The following is a 21,687-nucleotide window of genomic DNA, read 5'->3' on the forward strand; positions in this document are numbered from 1 at the left end:
TAACTTGAATGTTGGGACTGGAGTATTTCTCTATTTGTAAAACGTCTCTAAAAATAATAGCAACCCTAACACTAACAAAGCTTTCTCTTTCCTTTTTGGATTCCTCATTTATCCGCTCTACTGAACACTGTTCCTCTTTCTTAGTGCTAAAGACTTATATATGATATTAAACACTTTTCATACAGATTACTCTAGTGGAAAGTAGCAATACAACCCCATAAATAATACTAAAGTGCATGTCAAATTAATTTGTTTCGACGTTCTTTAAATAGTTACAGATGTTTTTTTATCTTGAAATGGATTTGGTTTAGTTGGGACTGCCCTTAAAGAAGGAAGTTGATTTAGATTAACAATGCTGCATTTCACAGTTGCCATTCAACATGTTACCTTTTTTTTTATACTGCCCTTGTTAATTGTGAAAAGGGATCTAGGGATAGACTGCTAATGCATCTAAAAAACAAGTATAACTCTCAAGGTTCAGAATGTGTCTTTTGTAGTGGAGTAAAAAAGTATTTGTTCCCCTCAAATTGTAGTAAATGTAGCATTAAACTAAAACACAATGAACAGTAAGTAACTTAGCAAGAATTTAGTTATTCCATTGAGTCGTTGGGAGGAAGGCGTCGCCTCTTAGGTTCTGTTGTCTGATGTTGCTTTAACAAATGCAGCAACTGATACACACAGTACATGCATGTGCTTCCTTTCCCACTGGAAACCATCCAACCTCTGATTGCCCTGCAGGTTCTGATCCTGTAAATGGCTCCCACAGTGACAATCTGAGGCCTCTCACCAAATTACCCCAGGCCAGAGGTCCGTCATTTGGGGTCCGAGATCTTTATGAATGAGCGGAGTACTTAATCACTGCCAGCAACACATTTCTGTTCGTATTGAGGCAGAGTGAGGGTTTTCCCAGACCCTTTGGAAAATTGCTTCCAAATGTTGAGAAATATCAAAAACTCTGCAGAACTGATCTGCTCGTGCTGAGCATGTGTTTACAGCATTTTCCTGTAATATTTGGCAGATACTGAAGGCTTTTTCAAGGGATGTGGCCATGTTTGTTTTTTCACAGTCAAGTGAGCTAACTTGAACAGCATGGGAGGATTTCTGGTCCAACTGCCACAGTCATTCATTCATGACGGCCATAGATATGCCCGCACATTAGCTGTCTCTTCTTTTAGCTCTTTTGTTATTGGGATTTAGTGTATTCATTACAAAACAAACTGTTTGTTTGATGCCTCACGTTAAACACACTGAATACTTTAGTCTCCAGAGTAGCTCTAACCCTGAGAAATGTTAGTATAACGGCGGAACCGCAATCTGCAATAATTTAGCCAATTATTATGTCTGTGGTTTTGCCATCAACTTTCCTCCGCTGAGCTTTAATCTGTCAGCAATTTGACAGAGAGCGTTAAAAAACTGTTTATATAATGAAGACTTTTCAATAAGGAATCACTCTCAAACACTCACTCATCTCAGCAGGGTTTCCCTCGAGGAACCTTAGGTTGTTGATTTTTGTTCCCCTTTTTTTCTCTAACCTTGCATATGCATGATTTAGTGTCTGGATTACAAGTGAAGACATTCAGACTGATACTATGCTTTAATCTCTTTTATATCACTTTTATACAGGAATTAATGCAGGAATAGAAAAAAATAAGATAAGAAGATTGGCTGCTGGGCCTTAAGAATGTGACTACAGGAAGGATACAATTATCTTAGCATAAAGCCTGAAGCAGAGGAGACTGCATGTTATTTGTTAGCTTCCTCGCTAAAGTTCTACAGGAGCTAGCCATGCGAGTAGGCTAGTCTGAAAGCTATCCTGCTATATTTGACTTTTTGTTTTTTGTCTTTCTTAGGTTGTTGTAGTTTACGGAGTTTCAAGATAAGAGTTCATAAAGGAAGCCCGTAATGTTGCATTACATCACATTTGGGCTACTCTCATTTGTTTCCCTTCTACACAGTGTTGTATGTAGAAAAGTTAGACAATTTCATCAAACTATCCAAATGATTGCTGCTGGAAAGAAATGTGTTGGCTTGTTTACGTTCACAGAATATGAGAAACTTTGAACGTTAAAGCATCAAAGCAGAGAGAAAAACAGTTTAGCTAAACAGCCAATTCCTGTATCAGCTCACATCAGTTTTAATCTAGCCTCCCTGTGAACTTACAGCAACATTCCAGGAAAACCATTAGGCGATTTATCTCTGCTCACTCGCAACCCCACCGTAAAGCGCAGATTTGTGGAAAATAAACAAGCCATCAAGCCTAAATGTCCTCCATCCTTTGTCTCGGATCTCCACGTGCCGTTATGCAACGTACATGACTACACCTCTCTGAGGTCCTGCTTTGAAAACACACTGACCGTACAGTTCTCCTTCACTTGGGCCATCTATCACAGAAGAGAGTCTCAATGTAAAGGCAAGATGACTCGGGGGTTTGTAAGGGGTCAAAGGGCGAAGGAGCTGGATGATGGAAGTTTACTTTTGTTCGCTTTACTTTTCAACATCAGGACAATCCTGAACAGGCTTTAATCTGCCACATGTAGGTCGATCAGAGGTTCAGAGCTTCATTGCCTCATGTACTGTTATAATATATTCTTTTTGATGAAAACTTTTACTTTATTTGAGCATTTAGAGAAGATAGCATAGAATTATTTGACATTTATTATCAGTTTCCCTTTTGAAAGGTTGTGTATCGGATCAAAATGTTGCCTTTAATCCATTAAATCTATCATATAACCTTTTTCTCAACACGTTCACCAGTGTTGTGGCTCGTCTCGTGTGGGGGGCACCACCTAGCAGCTGATGTTTTCGTACTAACATTCCTGTGTGTGGTTGTGTTTGTTCAGCTCTTTCTCATGCAAAGGTCAACTCCACATGCATCATTATTGGATGCCCTAACCCCTAAAGCATTTACTTCTTATCACTTGTAATGAGGACCATCAGATCCTCAAAAGGAGTCCTCCTCCCAACACTGCAGGACACAGACCTCTGCACTCGTGTGAAGCAACGTATATGCTTCTTGTTGGATACCCAAGGGATCAACACCACATTCCTCCGTTTGGAGGACTCTTCCATAAAGAGATATGTTTGTGGCTGATTGGAAACAGAGGCCAGCTGGTGTGACAGACAAACCCCAGGTCTTTTCTCCTCATTAATCATAACTGTAAAGAAATCTTTTGTTGGGTGGGGTAACATCTCATAAAGCTTTACATAAATGTGCGTGAGCTCTAAAGGGCTTTGCGTGAGGAATAGGTTTACCTGATTTATGAGGCCCGATTTAAAAAAGAAAGCGGGACAGTTCCTCCAGTGAATGTTGACCTCGCCTGAAACTGAGGCAGAGTAGATTCTTTGAAGTCTTCTAAGCAGCTAGTGCATCCACTGGGAAACATTTGTGATAGTGTTTCTCTTTATAATCTGCTGCAGGTTCAGTGCAGCGCTGCAGGGCTCAGAATGCCTCAAGCTGGAAGTAAAAAATACTGCGTGCTCGAGTACGATGGCATGTATCTGTAAAAGTTAAGAGCTGTGGTTATGAGTTTGTAGGTAACTTGAATAAAGAAGTTACTTAACTGTCTATCATTTTTATAGGTTTTAATGAAATCTGAGCTGATATAACATCCTGAATCATATAGCCACAAATAAACCACCTAAATATGTGATAGCTACTTTGGTTTGTTCAGGAGTTAGAAGGTCTAATGTCGAAACAATATGGGCTAGTTGTTTCAGAGTTGTTACTTTAAACTGAGAGGACATTTCAATTCAAATGTTTCCAGGTTAGAACTCATTTCATTATTATTCTGACACCACCTGAATCCAGAATAACAGCTGCATGTTTTTGCAAAGGTAACAAGTGAAACCTCATTTGTGTATCCAAAGTAATGGGTTCTTCTTTGGCCCATGCTACTTCCTTTGTTTCACCAATATTGTGAAAACCGGGCCAGCCGTTTTTCTCTAATCCTGCTGACTTGACAATCAAAGTGGAAAAGCTTACTTTCTTGACTGAGCTAACACATCATTCCTTAAACTGCTTTTAAATAACTAAATAAGCTGGGTGAGGAAAGATACATACACATACATAATGCAGGTTATGAAGAACACATCCCTGATAAGTAATTTGTCTGCACAGAAGGAAAAATGAGTTGTCATTTCTTTGCATCTGTCTGGGACACAGTTGAACATACTGTACGCATGTCACCACAGAGGTCGTGGCCAGGTTGGATCACGGTTCAGATAGAGTTCAGTGTTTCACTCAAGGACACTTTGACGACAGGTGCGGATATGTCGGCGCTCTCTGGGATCCAACTGACACTGGAGTTATGGAAGTTATGAAACATGGCTGTCCCCACTGTAGTGCGTCCCAGTCCCTCTAATGTAGTGTAGCAGTATTTCACCTGAGCAATGAGTGAGGAATCTCTTGGCTTATGAACAGTTATGTTAGGATTAGTCACGGAAGGGATCATATTCACATGTGCCGTGCATTTTTCACATTTCTTGCTGCAGAAGTCGTTTAGTCAGCAGATGTTTTTTCTGAAAAGTGTTGAGGAGCTGATATTCCCCAGAAACATGTGCTGGTTATTTTCTGTGAAAGGGTTTGGGCTATTTGCTTTGAGATCAAGTCGTCTTTCTTCCTGATCAACAACTGCAGCCTTTTAAGCTAGGTGTAATGTGACAGCAGAAGCATGGATCACTATGCTTACGGTGGGCTCAAAGAAGTGGTCCAACTCAGAGGCTCAGTGTGTGACTGCTGTTGAAGCTAATGATGAGTCCATGGCTGCTAGGAGAAAGGATCTGTTGTCTTGTTTCTGAGAAGAAACCAGAAGACACCGTACCCAGAATGTGCAGGATAGATCATATTGCATCTCTGTCCCGAATACAAATCCTTGAAATTACTATTAATGCTGTCCTAGTTTTTAAATAAGTAAGAAAGTCTGCCATGGGTTTGATCTTTTCTTCCTTGTTTACAAAGAACAATATCAGTCAAAGCAACCAATCATTGTTTTGTGATATTTAATTAACCTCATGGTATTTTCACTTTCAAGAGAACATTTCATTACCCTGGGGGCAAAACTCTGCTCAACAGCCTTCAGGTTAGTCTGCAAATTTGATTAAGTGACATCTTATTCACAGATGTGGCATCTTTGAAGATGAAATTGAACAAATGGAAATCATTAATCCTCTGACGAGTATGGAGTCCTCCGTAAATGTCACGCTAGTCTGCATTTAGATGTTGATATTCACTGTGATGGGGACGCTATAGCAAAGGTGAGGTAGTCTGTTGCTTGATGGTGAAATTGTGACAGTGAAGGTTGACTGTTTCACTCCGGATTTTTTCAAACTGTGGTGGACGGACTTAGGAGCCATCACCACATACAAAAATATAAGTCCAGGTACCACATGATTCATTTTGGCCATTTCATTCCCCATACCCCTGGTGCATCTTGGGGGAGTGAGCTTGAATGCAAAGGATGATAACTCAAAGACACTCCTCCTCTCTTACCGAAGCCCCCCTGAAGGTTCCCCACCCCTCGCTTCCTGCCGCCCGGGCTGAGGGGAACAGTTGCACACCCTGATAAGCCCGCTCGGAGGGAAGCCTATGCAGGCGGGTAATCAGCGTGTCAGATGCTAGCAATCAAGAACAATCACAAGCATTCATCATGTTTATGTTGCGGTGGCTCTTTTATGCTTTTTAAGTGAACTGCAATTGTTTGGCATCCCATAGTTTTAAGAGGCCATACATCTGGTAGAATCGGTCAATGACAGGTGAGATGAAAATAAACTATGGCAACACGTAAGGAAACATTTGAGCCTTGAATAAATCCAGATTGTTTTTCTGTCAATGAAACGATTCTTCCATATAACATGAACATTTCCTCTTGCATCAGCACTTTTAAAGGCTTTGTACACGAGATGCAGATAGGCAGTTTGAGGAATTCTGGGAGAACTCCAATGTTTAACAGGTGTGTGCAGGATTTTACGCCGTGCCTATCAAGTAACCGTGGGATATGCAACAGGCATCAGTCAAAGCTGAGCGCCGACAGAGGAGCGTGAGTACAGTATGAACGCTGTGGGACCAAAACCACATGTGCAGAACGTGATACGGAGAAATTGCAGCTATGTGTTATTCTGTGACAGCAGGAATATGTACAGTAACCCTCCGATGCACGCTACGGATTTTTTTAGCAGTGGGGTTATGGTACTTGAAAAAATCCTGGAGGGATAAATATTTAAACAATTTGGCGTCACATTTTAAGCATTTAGGAAATATTTTAAATGGAAAAATTCAACTTAATTAGAATTACGTAATACTTAGTTAGTTGGGTTCCATGAAAACCTAGTAGGTCTACAAATACATCTCAGACCGTGCTTACTGTTTACAGAAACAGTATGCGGCCTATTTGCAGGGGGGAGCGGTTACTTTGGTCACTTTGTAGTGCCGTGGGACGTCTTGCATAGAGATAAATCTTTTCTTTACTTTCTAGTTTCCTCAATTATAAAGATAACTCCAGCATGTTGTGGTCCCAGGCCACTGCAAGTATAAAATGCATGATAACACAATACAATTTAAATGGTGACATTTCTCCTGGTGAGAAAGTGACAAAAAACACATTTAAAGAGCATCATGTGTCAAATACTGTCATTTTGAACCACATTTTCCTTTTGGTTTTAAATGTCAAGCTTGTACGCTGCATTGTAACAGCATGAGTGGTTAACGGACACGTAATAGCACCTCTGTCTTTTTTCTCCTTCTGATTTCCCACAGTCTTTATCTTAAGACTTTTAAATCCACCAAGCCTGAAAGGAATTGCCTGCCATATTGTTTTTGGATGAGAGCCTTTGGTTATCAACGCTCGAGCTTCCTCAGTAGTACATCCTGATGTCATGCTGCCTCTTAGACACAGATCCCGCCTGCAGTGATGGTGTAATTGCTTTATCTAATGCAGGCTTCTTTAAATGACGCTTAATTGAGGGGCCTTCGCCGCACCCTTTCCTCATGTGGCTCCACGCGGCAATCAACCTACTACATTATCTCCACATCTTAATAAAAACTAAAATGATTGGACCACAACCCAGGACTTCCCATAGAAATAGGAAAAACGGAGGAAGGAGGGAGGGAGGGTAAAAAAAGCAACCAAAAAAAACATCCTGACTTAATGGAGACTGGGCCTTCAATGCACAGGATGTAGGGAGATTGCTGGTTTGAGGCATGCCGGTGAAGTAGAAAAGGGAGGACAAAATTGAAAATGACTTGTCACGCGAACGCCAGAGCAGACCACACAGCTGGGAGGAGCTTTGTGTATATATCATACAATTAATGACTACAGTATTTCAAACATTTACACATTGAAAAAACAGCTTGGTATGCAGCAGAAGGACTGGGTCATGGAAGTTTCAGCTGTGTAATGCATCCCATTTAAAGCTATTGATTCAAAGCAGTTAACTGATTATATCAAAGAATTTCCCGGAGCCACATGAAACAGAATGTATTTTAATTATGTATTCTGTATGATGATCCAGCTGTTTGAATGTTTTCACACATGTGAGCTATTATAGGAGGCATGTTAATTACATAAGGACTCCACAGATGTACAGTATAGGGTCCATTTACTGTACACGGGAGGCATCTGTTCCGATGTAACGGGCCGTGTTTAGGTTATACAAACAGCCTGATGTGATAATCTTTGCACTTTTCTATAACGGTATGCGTTTGTTTATGTGTGAGCATGCAATGTTTGTTCCAGGCTCACTGTAAAAGTCACAGGAATGATATTGACATGATATTATACAACCGTCTTTTATTTCCTATGGATTCTTCTTTGGTTGCTTTTTTTTTTCGGCTGATCATCCTTTTTTTGTGCACGTTATTTCTACAATATTTATTCATTTCTATTATTTAGTTTTTGAGTAATGCTTTTCTTTTGGTCCTGAAATGCCTTTGAAATCTACTTGTTGGGAAATGTAACAACACAAATACATCGATAAACCAAAAAACAAAAGACAGAATTAAGATGTGCTTACCATTGCATAACATTATGGCTGGGTTTATCAGGAGTTCAGACAGAAATTGCCTAGAAAAGACTGGACAACACACAAATTTGACCGGGGTGGCACTAATTGACGAGCACACAAGTAGAAAAATGGTCCTGGAGCTTTATAAATCTGTTTCATAAACATTAAGAGACAAGTGGAGAGTCTAAACTGTGGATACATTGGCTGTTTGGGGAGCATCAATGTTGACAGCCCAATATTACAATGAAAAGAGGATAAGTTACTTATTAAACTAAATCTTTGAGAATGAAGTTTCAGGAAGGAACAACTGTCTTTCATCAATGGATGGAACTTGTTTTGAGTACCAAAGGCCTTCTTTTTCTTCCTACCCGTCCACTGAATCATGCTTGATAACATCGATGCCATCCCAGTCAATGCTGTGACAAAAAGACTGTAGATAAAGTCACTTCATTAGACAAAAGAAAGGCTTAAAGATATGTTCAAAAGCTGTTGAAATAACTAGTAAGTAAGCAAAGTAAGTTAAAGCTAGTCAGTGAACATGAAGCGTATTGTAGGGAGAAATAGTTCCAAACGTGTTCTGTACATTTTTTGTCATGAAACTAACATGGGATTTAAAGTGTGGTTCAGCTTTGACGTTCTTACAATATTTAAACCAAAATTGTCGGCGTCATTATGAATTGCAAGGAGCCATTGAGAACGTATGTCAGGTTTTTTTTATTCTGAGGGTGAGCCAATCCTTTGAAATTAAACCCATTCATCTTTAGGGAACAGTGAGAATACTTCATATGTCTGCAGTGCAATATGTAGTAAGAGCTGTACTTGCTTATGACAGAAGTTTAAATTAGAGGATTCTCACCACATTACATGACATACTGTTTACTTGTTCTCATGTTGTTCATTCATGTAAGCATTTAGAGACCTCTATGAATCTCTCTCTGCAGCTCTGTCGTTTATATTCCCTAAGAAAGTTTGAACTGTCACTGAAAATATATTGTCTCCCTCAACCAGATGCAGATGTGTTTCCCTATAGAAAATAATAGAAAACATGTGAGGAATTCATAGGAATAATTGCATTTTGTTATTCTGGAGCAGACGTTGATACAATGCGCACTTGAATGATGAAGATTAAAAAATGTATTTCACTTTTATTGCAACGAGTAACGACTTGGACATGAGTGACAACTCAAATATTTACACATACTATTTGCCAGATGTAACTATAACATACTGTAAGTTAACCAAATTAGCTTACTGAGTGTTAGCATGCTACAACCCCTTTAGACTAAGGAGTTCAATCTGACCTGACATTTCAAAATACTGTCTCAGCAGTTTTTTTTTTATGTGATCTCCTTCCTTAAAATGTTTTATTTGTAGTTTATTTGAAAGCTTGGGATGCTACAGTGAATTCTTGTTTACTGATAGCTTTTAATTGACGGAGCTATAAATGCTTTATAGCAACTTTATCTCCACTAACTAATCTTACTGGTGCAAACTGATTTAGTGAATCACTAGTTTGAATCTAGCCCTATTACTCGTATGGTCACTCAGAACTTAATAAGGACTTAACACACAAATTAAGTTACGGATTACTAAATAGCTGGGGTAACCTAGTCCTGATCTTTGACCTTTCAAACTATCTTCTCTCACGTCACATAACTGCTGTAGCACCAATGCATTGGCTGCCACTGAAATAATGAACGGTGAGCCATTGACCCTTGCATGACCAAGCCATTCCTGAGTGAAGCTTATGGATTTGGTCCCTGCATCTGTCTGACACGGCTAATGGCAAACAGATTTACCAGGATGAGAAAGAGGAATGTGCTCGCCGTCTTTTGCGTAAATGTCAGGCCCGGCAAACGGCTGTGTCAGATTACTGAGGCAGCAGCGATAAGCAGATGTAAAGACCCGTGGGGCTTATTTATTATTAAGGCAGAGAGTGAGAGCACTGCAGTGAGAACAGCGCTCTGGAGAAAATAACGCGCTCTCATGCAATATTTGTCAGGACGTTGGGCCTCCCTCTTTTGATGATACACCGGGACTGTTAAATAGTAATTCAATTTTTCCCAGACATTTATTTTCAGGAAATCCATACAAAAATGATGAATATGAAAGGTGACAGTGAAGTTTAATTATTCACATGAGCCAACTTTTGAAAAGACAAGGCGGCTCTAAGAACATGTAAGAACGTATTGAGTTTCTGGGCAGAAAAAGTGTTTGACTCTAGCGGTATAAGATGTGGTTTCCTTGAAGTTGCAGTAGGTTGAGGATGATATGCAGCCAAAATGTGCATCTACATCCTCTGTTCATATGGTGATGATCATTTTTCCCTTAAAAATCGCATAATTATAAGAATCCTGCACATTTTACAAGGTGTGTACTGGAAATAGCTGTAACCTCCATTCATGTCGCAGTCAAATTCAAAATCAAACCTCAAATCCTGCGCAGATCTTTTACCGCTTTTTTACTTGTGTTGTCTGACTTATGGAATCCCATCAATTCCAATAACTCTAAAAGGTTGTTAATAAGGCCAAGCTAACATTTAGTCAAATAGCACTTAGCTATAAACGTAACGCTGGTTTCAAAAGTTCCAAGTGCTACATGTTGTGCTCATCAGTTCTGATTTGGTTACCAGGAGCTACTTTTTCTAAGTCCTGCAGGCTTCATAATGTTGTCAAGAGTAAATATACAGACTTAAACATTGTTTTTTACTGGTTACAGAATCTGAAGGCTGATATTTGGCCGTAAAAAAAGTGTCATTATGATCCTGTTACGGTCAAATTTCGACAGATATGACCATTGGCATGGGAACCTTGAAACACATAACACAGTCTTAATGGACGAGGTGAATGCAAAGCTGTATTAACACTATATGTGCATATGGCTTTAGTCATCTATAGATCAAGCCCGCTCTGCTCAGACACTCCTTGTTCAGTGAGGTTTAGGCGTTTCCATCAGGATGTCTTTGGGGCCCCCAGCCTCAGAAATTTCATAGCCAGGAACTCTTTCACTCCATCTGGCCCTTCACTTAACACACACGCACGCACGCACGCACGCACACACACACACACACACACACACACACACACACACACACACACACACACACACACACACACACACACACACACACACACACACACACACACACACACACACACACACACACACACACATCAGTTACATGCTGACAACAGGTGCCCGAATGCATTTCTGACTACATGCCATATTGCACCTGGACTCTTCTGCTGCTGTGTTGTTTTCCACTGGAAATAAATAAAGTTTCTACATAAACAAATATGACAGTTTACATTCTGGTGCTGAAATGTGTATTGAACCCAAATCTGACTCAAACAAGAAGGGAGAAGTTAAATGTCCTCCCTTAACACTTTGCACTGTCAGTAGCTTCAAGGTTGAGGCTGTTTTAGATTAAATTGACTTAGTGTTCATCCTGCTGGCAATTTGTCTTTGGTGAGTACATAAAAGTTACCTACAATACACATTGCACAACTCCATTAGAATATGCAATTATACTGCTCTGAATGTAGCAGCAATAAGTTATTAACAAAGAAATGTTTAGAAAACAGTCCTGGATTCAGACCTCATCGTTTGAATCATATAACTCCAGCCAAGTTTGTATTTGCTCTTAATCTTCATGAAGATAGTCTTGTTTGGACATGTTTATCTTGAGTTTAGTTTGTGTAGATAAGGCTAGATGCTGATCGGCTTGTTTTAAACAAGCTGCTTTTCTTGCATTTTGCACTGTAAGATGGATGTAAAGCTACTTTTGGCACCTCTTTCTCATAAAATACCCTTTGGAGCCGCTGTGTAAGCTATAAGCAATGGTTTTGTAACGGATTTAGGATGAACATCTCATAATCCTATTTGATCTTTTCTCTTGTGCTGCAAAGAATTTGGACCAAAATCCATTCATTAAGAACGTATTTATCATATTATAGAGATCTGATATGTCTTTATTTTCAAAGAAAATGGATTTTAGGATCCAAAGATATCCTACTATAAGCCAATTAAAAATAATAATGCACATACTAAATCTTGAAACCTCTTACTGAATGGATTAATGCCAGAAGTACTTGTGCAATAATCATGGCACAGTAGCCAATTACGGAAAACCAGTATAAAGTTAATCACAGACAACTATCAAACTCATAAACAACTCATAAATACGATTACAATAATTAAAAATCAACAGAGAACAGTAAAAAGAATAAAAAGGCGTCACATGGACCAACCACAACTAATTGGAAGCCTCTTTAAAACTGCAAAATTAACTTCTAAATGACTTCGCTTTCATTTCGTTGTGGTTGTATGTTTTGCTCTACATTGTGTTTGGGACACGCCCACACTTTAACCATTTCCTTTACTGCTGCCTTGGGACCTCTCTCCCAGTGTTTGTTTAATGTACATTTTCTGGAGAACTATTAAGTGAGTGTAGCTATCAGACAGGCAGCGACGAAAGAACAACACCCGTCTGCTGATGGCTGACATGAACCAGACCTGTTTGATTTAGCTGGGAGTGCTGGGAGAGCTCAGTCTTTGGCCACTGGTTGACCTCGAAGCCATCACGCTAGCTCATGAAACAATAACCACACCAACAGGCACCAGAGGAAGCACAGGGCGCTCAAAAGCACCCAGTCCATAGCTTCTCGGGACAATAAAGGGAAGTATGTGGTTACTATAGGACCCGTTACCACATACAGATTCGATATGAAGTGTTTGCCATGGCTACGACCCTCCTTCCTTCTGGCCTTTATCGATGAAAGTGATCCGTCAGTGTTTTGGCATGTGGCTGAGGAGATATGTTTTCTGTGTTTTTGTGATGAAAGCTCAAGAGGCCAGCTAACAAGTTTTTGTTGTGTTGCACTTAGAGGGAGGTCTGAATGCTCTCAGTGGGTAGGAGCTCACTCCCCACAGGTGACGCTTTGATACAGGGAGGATTATCGGGCCTTTAGCCCTCATTTAGGACCGTAGGGCATTAAGATCCCCGGGAGCGATGTTTCAGTCACTCAGGCATTACAAAAAATTCTGTTAGGAGGGGAGTGTTGACAGTTCAAACCTGATAGTAGGCAATCTTGTTAGAAACTCATAACCTTTCAAATATCAACAAAAAGTGGGTGAAAAAGTCTGACCTGACACTAAATAGAATATGATTCACTCCATTAAAGATGCATGTTAAATAAGAGATAGGCTACTTTGAGTTGTGCTCTTTCACTGCTGGTTTTCATTTAAAGAACTTCCTACATTTTATATAATATTATAGAAGTTAATCCTGACTTTAAATCAAACTCAATAACTTGCAACAATTATTCAGATAATATTTGCTTGGATTTAGTTACCAGAAAATAATCACCTATTTTCGAAATTGATTATTTGTTTTTAATGCAGAAAGTGCTTTTTAAGCCTCTTGAATATTTTGGTTTTGTGCTTTTCCTACTTGATATTTAAAAATACCACACTGGGATGGACATTTTCTACATTTTTCTGACTTTTTATAGGCAAAATGATTAATCATTGCAATCTAGAAAAGGATTGTTAGCAGCAGCCCTAAACTCGACTACTGTTTTCAATGAGTAGCTGGTCCAGCACCATCGAGTGTTTAATCTTGGTTTTAAAGTCAGTTGGAAACAGTCACTCAAATATAGTTTGCTGCACTGAGCCCTGAGATCCGATTCAAATGGAGTGAGGATATATTTTTTTCAGCATCCTGTTTCCAATCCAGAGGGACTGTGATGTGTGGAGATAACGGCTCAGACTAAATGAACTGTCTTTAGTCTGGACGGACTGATGTAACTGATCTCCCGGTGTCTTCCTGTCTATGACAAAGTCTTTTTGTGTCACCGCCAACTTTACAGTCTTGTTTCCACACCTGTATCTTAGCCTTTTCCTACATGAGTTAATTAAGAGAAATAGCAAGGGAAATGTATCCTCTGCACTAAATTACTTTCTCCGTCACTGGTCATGCACAGGGCTATTTGGCAGAGCTGTAGTCTGTGTTACCATATCTGATCAGTGAGGTTAGACGAGGTAACTGCAAAGCCCAGCTTTGCTGCAGAAACTTGCAGGACTGACCGGTTCACATTGTCGATATAACCTATATTTATCACTTTTTATACTGATGTAAAACCCGCAACAAAGCAAAACATGTGCAGGCTCATTATTTGTCCCTAATGAATCTCCTGTTCAGGAAGACAACTTGACGCCAAAGTTGTAAACATTTTCTGGCCCTGGGATCAACTGTTGTGGCTCGCTGCTGGAGTTGATAAGCCCCACAGGATGGCACAGTTGGGCTTATCGAGTGGGGCCAAACCAGAAGCCCTCTGCTATCGCTGGGCACACTTGCAGAGGAAAACCTCATCCCCTTATCTCCCCTCTGCTGGGGCAATAACCCTCCTTCTGTCTCCCCTGTCTGCTCACTTCAGGTGCTGTTCTGCTTTCTTCTTAGTGGACCACTAGGGGGGTTGCAGTGACGGAGCAGAATTAAGAGGCTCAGACCTTTCTATGACTCCTGCATGCTGAGGTTTAAAGAGCAAGTCTCCGTTGGCATGGACACAATATTGGAGAAATGAAGCCCAAGAGTTTATTTTGAATGCATGCAGTTTGCCATCACATAAAAGGCAGCTAATTTCCAGACAATAGCAGTGCGTGTGACGAGGTGGCAATAGGAAATCCAATGTTGAAGTTAGTTGGATTATTTAATGAGCCGAAATGAAAACAACCTCTTGTGTAAGTGCTGAGTGGAAACACAGAAAAAGCCAGTCTGGATGCGTTCCAACCAGCAGAGCCTGTGCTTCTTAGATGTATACTGCATCTGCCTTACTCATACAAACACAGCCTTATTTAAACCCCAGCCTGCTGTGTGGAACATGTGCCTCTGACCCCCGAGGAGATTCACACTGTCTCTGCCTCAGATGTGGGGAAGTAGGAGCATCTTTTTTTCAAATGAGCTGACAAAGTAAAAGCGTCGATTTGAAAGAAAAAGCTGCAGCCTGTCGTCACTGAGGGCGTCCTACTGGCCATGGAGGCTCATTCTGCCGCCCGTAATGACAACTTCAAACAGCCTCATGTTTTGCTCCTCAGCCACAATAACAACGTGCATTATTAATAGTCACACACACTCCAAACTCAGTTAAAGAACTTTTAGGAACCTCTTGCCTTCTTTTTCCTGTAATTATATATTCATCTTAGTGTATATATATTTTATAAATACTGAATAATCATCCTGTAGTGTGCGAACCAAAGTATAACTAAGAACCCCATTACAAGTTAGTGAGTCCTGCATTGAAAATCTAACTTATGAACATATACAGAAGTGTCAGCGGCATGTTTTCCTCAATTAATATTACCGACAGTTTAATTTACAGCAGTATCTGTCTGTGAATGGGGTAACAGAATGATGATTGAGCCTATGATCATTATTATCAACCTGGATTCTGTGGCGATATTCCCAGAAATATCACAAGCAACGACACTAGCTGTGTTTGGAATCGCATCTTAACGATTATTCTTACCAATGGGGATAAAAGTACAAAATAGGTCTAATTGGAAATACTAGTGTGTACAAACGCTATTTACTCAGTTGGATTCCAACATTTGTGATGCTTACCATACACATGCTAAACACTTTCTTTTGAAATGAAAAGGAATTTGTTTTAAAGACAGGATGTCATCATATCTAACAGGAAGTTACCTTTTCACCCTCCTGTGGAATTAATACAGAATGGATTCCACAGGAAGCCCTCCCAAAATCTACCTGCCTGTGTTATCAGTGTATCATAGTAAAACAAATAGGGTTTTAGGGATTTTTGGTGGTCTTAAAACAACAATCATTGCATATTTTAAATACTCCCAAATACTAATTATTTATTGCTTGGTGCTTGGACATGTAAGATTTAGGAAAACATTAGTAGGCATTTTAAATAGATGTTTTTCTAAATCAGCCACAGCCATCAGGTGTGGTCACAGACTGTGTTTGTTTCTTGGCTCTGTCATAGGATATCCATTTGAAATTAATTTCCCTCCCCACTCGTGCCAAATCCACCCTCTCAAAAGAGTTCTCTTCCTCTTTGTGCGTTTAATCCTCACGTACAGTCAAAGGGCACCTGCTCCTGGAGCTTGTGTTTGCCCAGTCAGGTTTCCTTCCTGTTCTCGGGTTTAATACTTTCAACTATTTCCAGGTTTTTATTATTCAGCAAAGGGACACAAGCTTCGAAGAGAAGTATCTTTTATTGATTCCGACTGATATGTCCGAGCCCACGAGGGCCTTTAAATGATCTGAGAGGTGCACTTGCAGGAGGCGGGACACCAAGAGGCCACGTCTGCGTTACTGCAGGTCCACTGCTTCTTCAGATCAGGACAGTTGCCGTACTTATCAGCGTAGGGACAGGGGTTGGCTGCAAGAGACACGTGAAAGGATAATGCATGCATTAATAAAAATAACTTACCTCACTGTTTGTAGTCAAAGAAAGTCTTGGTTATTACATTGAGAACCAGGAAGTAGACAAGGTAAAACTGGAGATAGCCAATATCAGAAAGATGGATGATCACCTTAATATTTAAAACTAAGATATAAAGAATAGCAACTATAGTAAGCAACCCTGCCAATAACGTAAATACCATCATTAATAAAACAAAAATGTGGTATTTATTTATTCTGTTGAGACATTTGATCTAATTTATAGTCCTTCTAATAATGAAAACTCGCAAACTGAAATACAAAAAGCAGTAATAGAATACACATTATTTTATAAAGTTTTACCCAAACTCTAATCATCCATATTTATTTAAAACTGGTTGATAAGATAAGGTCCTGCAGTGCAGTATTTGCCACTTACTGCAGAGTTTGTTGTTGCAGGCATTGGGGCAGTCACCGCAGGAGGGTCCTGATTTGTAGGGGCGAGCGTACTGGATGTTTCCGCTGTAATGTAGGCCAGAGCATCAAATATTAAACTTTACAGCAATAGACACTCCCACTCAGCCCAAACATGTCACGAATATGATCTGAGAAGGCACAGCACTGAGTTATTATTTAATGACTACTCAGCATGTGTAGAAAGACAAATCAGAGGCAAACTGCAGTTTTACTTCTCATTACTTTAGATCACCGTTCTTTTCGTGCCTCTAGTTAATTATACTGATGAAGTTGTATACATTGTTAGCGTTAGAATAGCAATTCAAGTAAGGGACGATATTCTCAAATGTAAAAAACTATAGCACTTTTATAAGAGAAGGAACATAAGGTTAAAGATTAATACTTTTTGAAAGCTTTCTCTTTTCTTTTTCCTAACTTAACTTCCAGATATATTTAATAATACATCACGGAACTTGATCTTGGTCCCTTTTAACTCAATTAACTCGTGCATCAATATATTCATATACGTTTCCATACTTTCAAGTGAGAAAGTATGCTGGACTTTTCATTTGAAAAAGAGGGGAAGATATGCTTTACTCACGGTGGGCAGTACTGGCAGACGTAGAAGTACTTGTATTGAGAGTTGGGACAGTAAGCCATACCACAGCCAACCTTGTTGGACCTGTACCAAACAACCTGTGCAGAGGATAAGAGTTCAAATCAAATCTTTAGAAATTCATAGCAATTATGTTACGATTCATACTGTTTTCATAGTCACTCAGTGTTCTCTTATTTGTTCGCAAGTGAGTCACAATCAACAAGTGCTCTACAAACAGAGATATAATTGTACCTGTGTGAAATGTCCGACCACTCGTCCATTGGTAGATCCCACTCCGTAGCGCCAGTTCTGCACCTCGTCGTACCAATTCTGGATAGCGTTGCTCCAGGTGTTCTGGAAGCTGGACATGTACAGGTTCTCTCCACAGCCGCTGGCTAAAAGTTCAAAAAGAGGAGGCAGACACTTGAGTCTTTTTAAAACCTATTATAATGTATGCTCAACTCTTCGGAATCGTCTTCTTTGTTAAAGTCAGGAAATTGAGTTGAACCGTTGTACAAGGATACAACCTGGTTGAGTAAAACTGTAGTTCTCATCTCTATCTGCTAGTGAAATGATGATGATGAAGTGCGTTCTTTTAAAACATTAGGAGTTACAATGAACTTACTGCTGATCACTCTGGAGCTGTCAGGGCTGTGTTTCATGGAGCAGGTGTTGGCCCATTTCTGAGCGTTGGCTGCAGCCTCACTGCTCCAGCTCTGTGGTGAGCAGAGGACACATCAGCACATGTAGACCACCACAGTAAAACACCAGAACATCTACAGGCGCTGTGTGCTTGCGTGCTTGCCTGGAAATCATTTTATCTTCTACTGATATTCTGCACGAGGGAACCATGTGTAAAATCAAATCAAACTCTAATAGGCTAAATCAAATGAGAAACCATGTTCAGAATAATAATCAGTGACGCACACTATGGTTTAGAAGTTGTGAAATAATTTGAATGCAACATCAGGGTATTACCATTTCCAACATGTTGCTGGCAGTAGGCTGAACATTTCTCCTCAGTTGATTGTGCTTGTTCACAATCTCACTCGGGTTACTTTGTAACTGGAGTCTGGACCCCCTGGTAGGTGGTTCTGCAGGGTCTGACAAAAAACACAAGGTTTTGTGAAGTTTGATATGTATGATTATTCTAAATCATATTAAAAACTGAAATGATAAATATATAAACTCACCCCCCTTCAGAGATGGATTTTCAGTGAAGAAAGAGGAAATAATGTTTAGTTTTTTACACATTAGAAGAAGAAATAAAGACATGAACAGATACAAAAATATACAATCACTGCAATGTGTTACCAGCCGGGCTCCTAACACCAAGGTGCCAGCAGCAAAGACCCCCAAAGCGCACAGGAAGGTGAAAGTGTTCGTAGCCATGGTTGAGACAAGGACTGTTACCCTCCGAGAGCCACAGGTGTCCCTTTATATATTCAGGTCCCCACAGACATGTGACAACTAAAAACACAGTGTCCAAACGTCCTTGATGATGTATGGAAAGGTGTGTTTTTGCATTGTACATGTGTTCTCCATGGTAACTGTGATAAAGGGGCACGCAGTGTGTCCCTGTTCTACGGCAAGGTTATGAGCAGAGGGTGTGCAGTTTACAAAAGGAAAATGCTATCTAAATTAAACATGATTATTAAAAAGGGTAAACTAACATTTGAAGTATTGATAAGATAAATATTGTCCCGAGTCGTTAATATGATCCTGTTCTTTAAGATGCATAATTATCTTGCACATCAAGGGATGGCCGACCTTTGAGGGTCTCCATATTCTGAGTATTTGACATTAATCTCTACACAAATATCCAAAAGGAACAAGTATTGCTGCTATTGCACAACTTCCATTCTAGTCTGATTTAAATTCCTAGTTTTCTTATTCATGTTATTTAGTTTTTAACACATACTTGAAATAATTGTGGTCATTGTGCACATGTAACAGAGCTTTGACTGTTGAATTGAAATTCTCAGTAAAATATTTTTCTTTTTAAATCAAAAACTTTTTATTGAATGAAATCTGGAAAAACTGAAAATGGTTTAAGGCAATAAAGCTATGGTCTATAGATTGACGAGCAATTCCCACAAAGGATTTATATAACCAAGTCAAAATAGTTTGTATATTGACATTATCATACTTCATGTCTTTTTTGCCGAAAACGTCCTTCATTAGGTTTTGAAAAGTGACCCTACTGAACATAGTGTTAAAGTGATGTGTGTCCTCAGAGGTTATTGACTTTGCAGTGACCTTATAAATATGGCCTGTAATGGCATACTATTTACAGATAATAGGACTAAAGCCAATTTGTATGAAAGGAAGTGTTGGAGTGTAACCAAGTACAATAACTGCAGTTGTGTACTTAAGTACAATATCGAGGTACTTGTACTTTACCTGGGTATTTGCTTTTCATGCACGTTTCTCCTTCTACACCACAACACATAACAGGAGAATGACTTATTATATATTTTATACCTTTATACAATTATTTGACTGTTATCAGTTCTTTTCAAATTAAAGATTTGCGAATTGGAAAATATTTGGAAAATCTTTATTTCATTATCTAAATATGCCAAACATTTACCAGTCAGCTTCTGAAATGTGAGGATTTACTGCTTTTCCTTTATCGTTATCTTTAATAATTTAAATAAATGTTCAATCATTTTGAGGTTTGACCTGTTTTTGGACAAAACAACAGAGTAAAGGTCTTGGGCTTTAGGTGATGAGATTTTATACCCATACACGTCATTGGATCAGTGTACCCATAATGACCATTTGATCATTTTGTTCTCATTCATGCCCACAACAAAACATATGAATTTCCTTTCCTTTGTTCTCTTGGCAAATATTGAGACACTTTCAGAATTTATCAAACGTTTGGCTCTAAACTAGGTTTTTCTTATGTTTCAGGAAAAGAAAAACAGTAGTCCCATATGCACAAAGACGGAATAAAGTATGATAACAAAAATCGCTTTAATTTGGAAGGATCAAAATCAAGCATGTGATATATATGAATATATAACACATTTCATATCTAAGATGTGCACACATATGTGGTGTAAGAATATTTTATATGGAAGATATTCATTTAATAAACACAATGGGTTTTTTATTTTTTTACTATTGATCAAAATGTGATTTCATGTTAAAAAAAAGATCATTTGTTTTGTTATATATACTTGTCCAAAGGTTGCGTCATTTCTCCTTTTCATACTAAATATAGTCTTTGGGCACAAACGGGTTAAAATATTAGGTACAGTGTGTACAGTGTGTTGTTCTGCTCCCCTCCTGCGATGAACACTTGTAGGTACAACACCCACTGCGCATGCGCACGGTCTATCTGTTTCCAGACATCATCATCATCACAGGTTGAGCTGCACATCCTCTTCCACGGCGAGGATCTGCTTCCTCTATTTCGGCTCTTTTTTTCTGCCTCCGCTGCCGCTTCTGCTGCTGCGGAGCGAAAACTACAGCAAGGAGGGAGTAGAAGCCATAAGATGAAGAAACGATATGTGGACGCGAGCAGGCTACGGAAAATGAAAAAGCTGAAAATAACGGAGAAGCTGTCTGAAAGGTAGCGTCGCCTGGCGGAGGAGGCTGCTGCTTTTGTTGTGGTGCTCCGTCGTCTTTGTGTAAATTTCAGCCGTCGTCATCCAGCTCACCTGTCTGCCTCGCATCACTTCATCCCTTGTCTCACATTTATATGTATCAGTCTGCAGCTTTAACACGCTGCGTTAGGATTTCACTGCGCACACAAACACGAGCGTAGAAAATGTTGCGCGAGTTACTTCACCCGACATTGTTTACGGAAAGACAGAAATCAGCAGCTGTGCAAGTTAACGTCGGCCTGCTTCCACTCAGGCATGTTACATCTGCTTTTACACTGTCTCCTGCGTACACAATCAGGCCGAATTACGCGAACAATTAACGCATTCTTTTTATTTGCTGTATATTCCTGCTAGGCTTTAAAAAAGCGCCTGTAATTTTGCACTTACATCATTTGTTATAGTCTAGACAGAGTCCAGACAAGAAAAGACTGCCTCAGGAGAAAGAAACCACTTGTTTCACATCAGCCATACAGTAAAATAAAACAACAACACTTTAATTGCTTACACTTTATTTTCAAAGTGTAAACACTGGCTTCTTTATTTTGGTGAATGTGTAATCAGATTTATAATTGTTGCTCCTTTTATTGGGAAATTGTATGCTTTTATTT

General features: G+C 39.5%; 2 protein-coding genes across 3 annotated transcripts in view; one reads left to right on the forward strand and one right to left on the reverse strand.

Annotated features, from left to right (window-relative positions):
* Positions 1–21,687, forward strand: part of si:dkey-12h9.6 (macoilin-1) — a 36,731-nt gene that overhangs the window by 5,698 nt on the left and 9,346 nt on the right. Inside the window, exon 1 of one of the 2 annotated variants that reach the window (XM_063902546.1) lies at positions 20,841–21,045. The exons of the other annotated variant lie outside the window; for it this stretch is intronic. Coding sequence (XP_063758616.1) covers positions 20,969–21,045 — 77 coding nt within the window. The 5' untranslated portion in view covers positions 20,841–20,968. Of the gene's footprint in view, positions 1–20,840; positions 21,046–21,687 lie in introns of those variants that run through there. 2 annotated transcript variants of the gene reach the window in all.
* On the reverse strand, positions 16,221–18,855 carry LOC134877127 (cysteine-rich venom protein TEL1-like). The gene is made up of 7 exons (XM_063902514.1): positions 18,656–18,855; positions 18,441–18,565; positions 18,088–18,178; positions 17,715–17,857; positions 17,466–17,560; positions 16,848–16,930; positions 16,221–16,406 (listed from the first exon to the last, which is right to left on the reverse strand). Exons 1-7 carry the CDS (start codon positions 18,852–18,854, stop codon positions 16,279–16,281), a joined length of 864 nt encoding a protein of 287 aa, XP_063758584.1. The 5' UTR covers position 18,855; the 3' UTR covers positions 16,221–16,278.

The sequence above is a fragment of the Eleginops maclovinus genome, chromosome 15, assembly GCF_036324505.1.
Source record: "Eleginops maclovinus isolate JMC-PN-2008 ecotype Puerto Natales chromosome 15, JC_Emac_rtc_rv5, whole genome shotgun sequence".
Lineage (NCBI taxonomy): Eukaryota > Metazoa > Chordata > Actinopteri > Perciformes > Eleginopidae > Eleginops > Eleginops maclovinus.

Coding starts and splice junctions, on each gene's coding strand:
- LOC134877127 (XM_063902514.1), bottom strand. CDS start 18,854: ATGGCTACGAACACTTTCACCTTCCTGTGCGCTTTGGGGGTCTTTGCT. Junction 18,566..18,655: donor AAATCCATCTCTGAAGGGGG/GTGAGTTTATAT, acceptor GTTTTTTGTCAG/ACCCTGCAGAACCACCTACC. Junction 17,858..18,087: donor CAGCTCCAGAGTGATCAGCA/GTAAGTTCATTG, acceptor TTGAACTTTTAG/CCAGCGGCTGTGGAGAGAAC.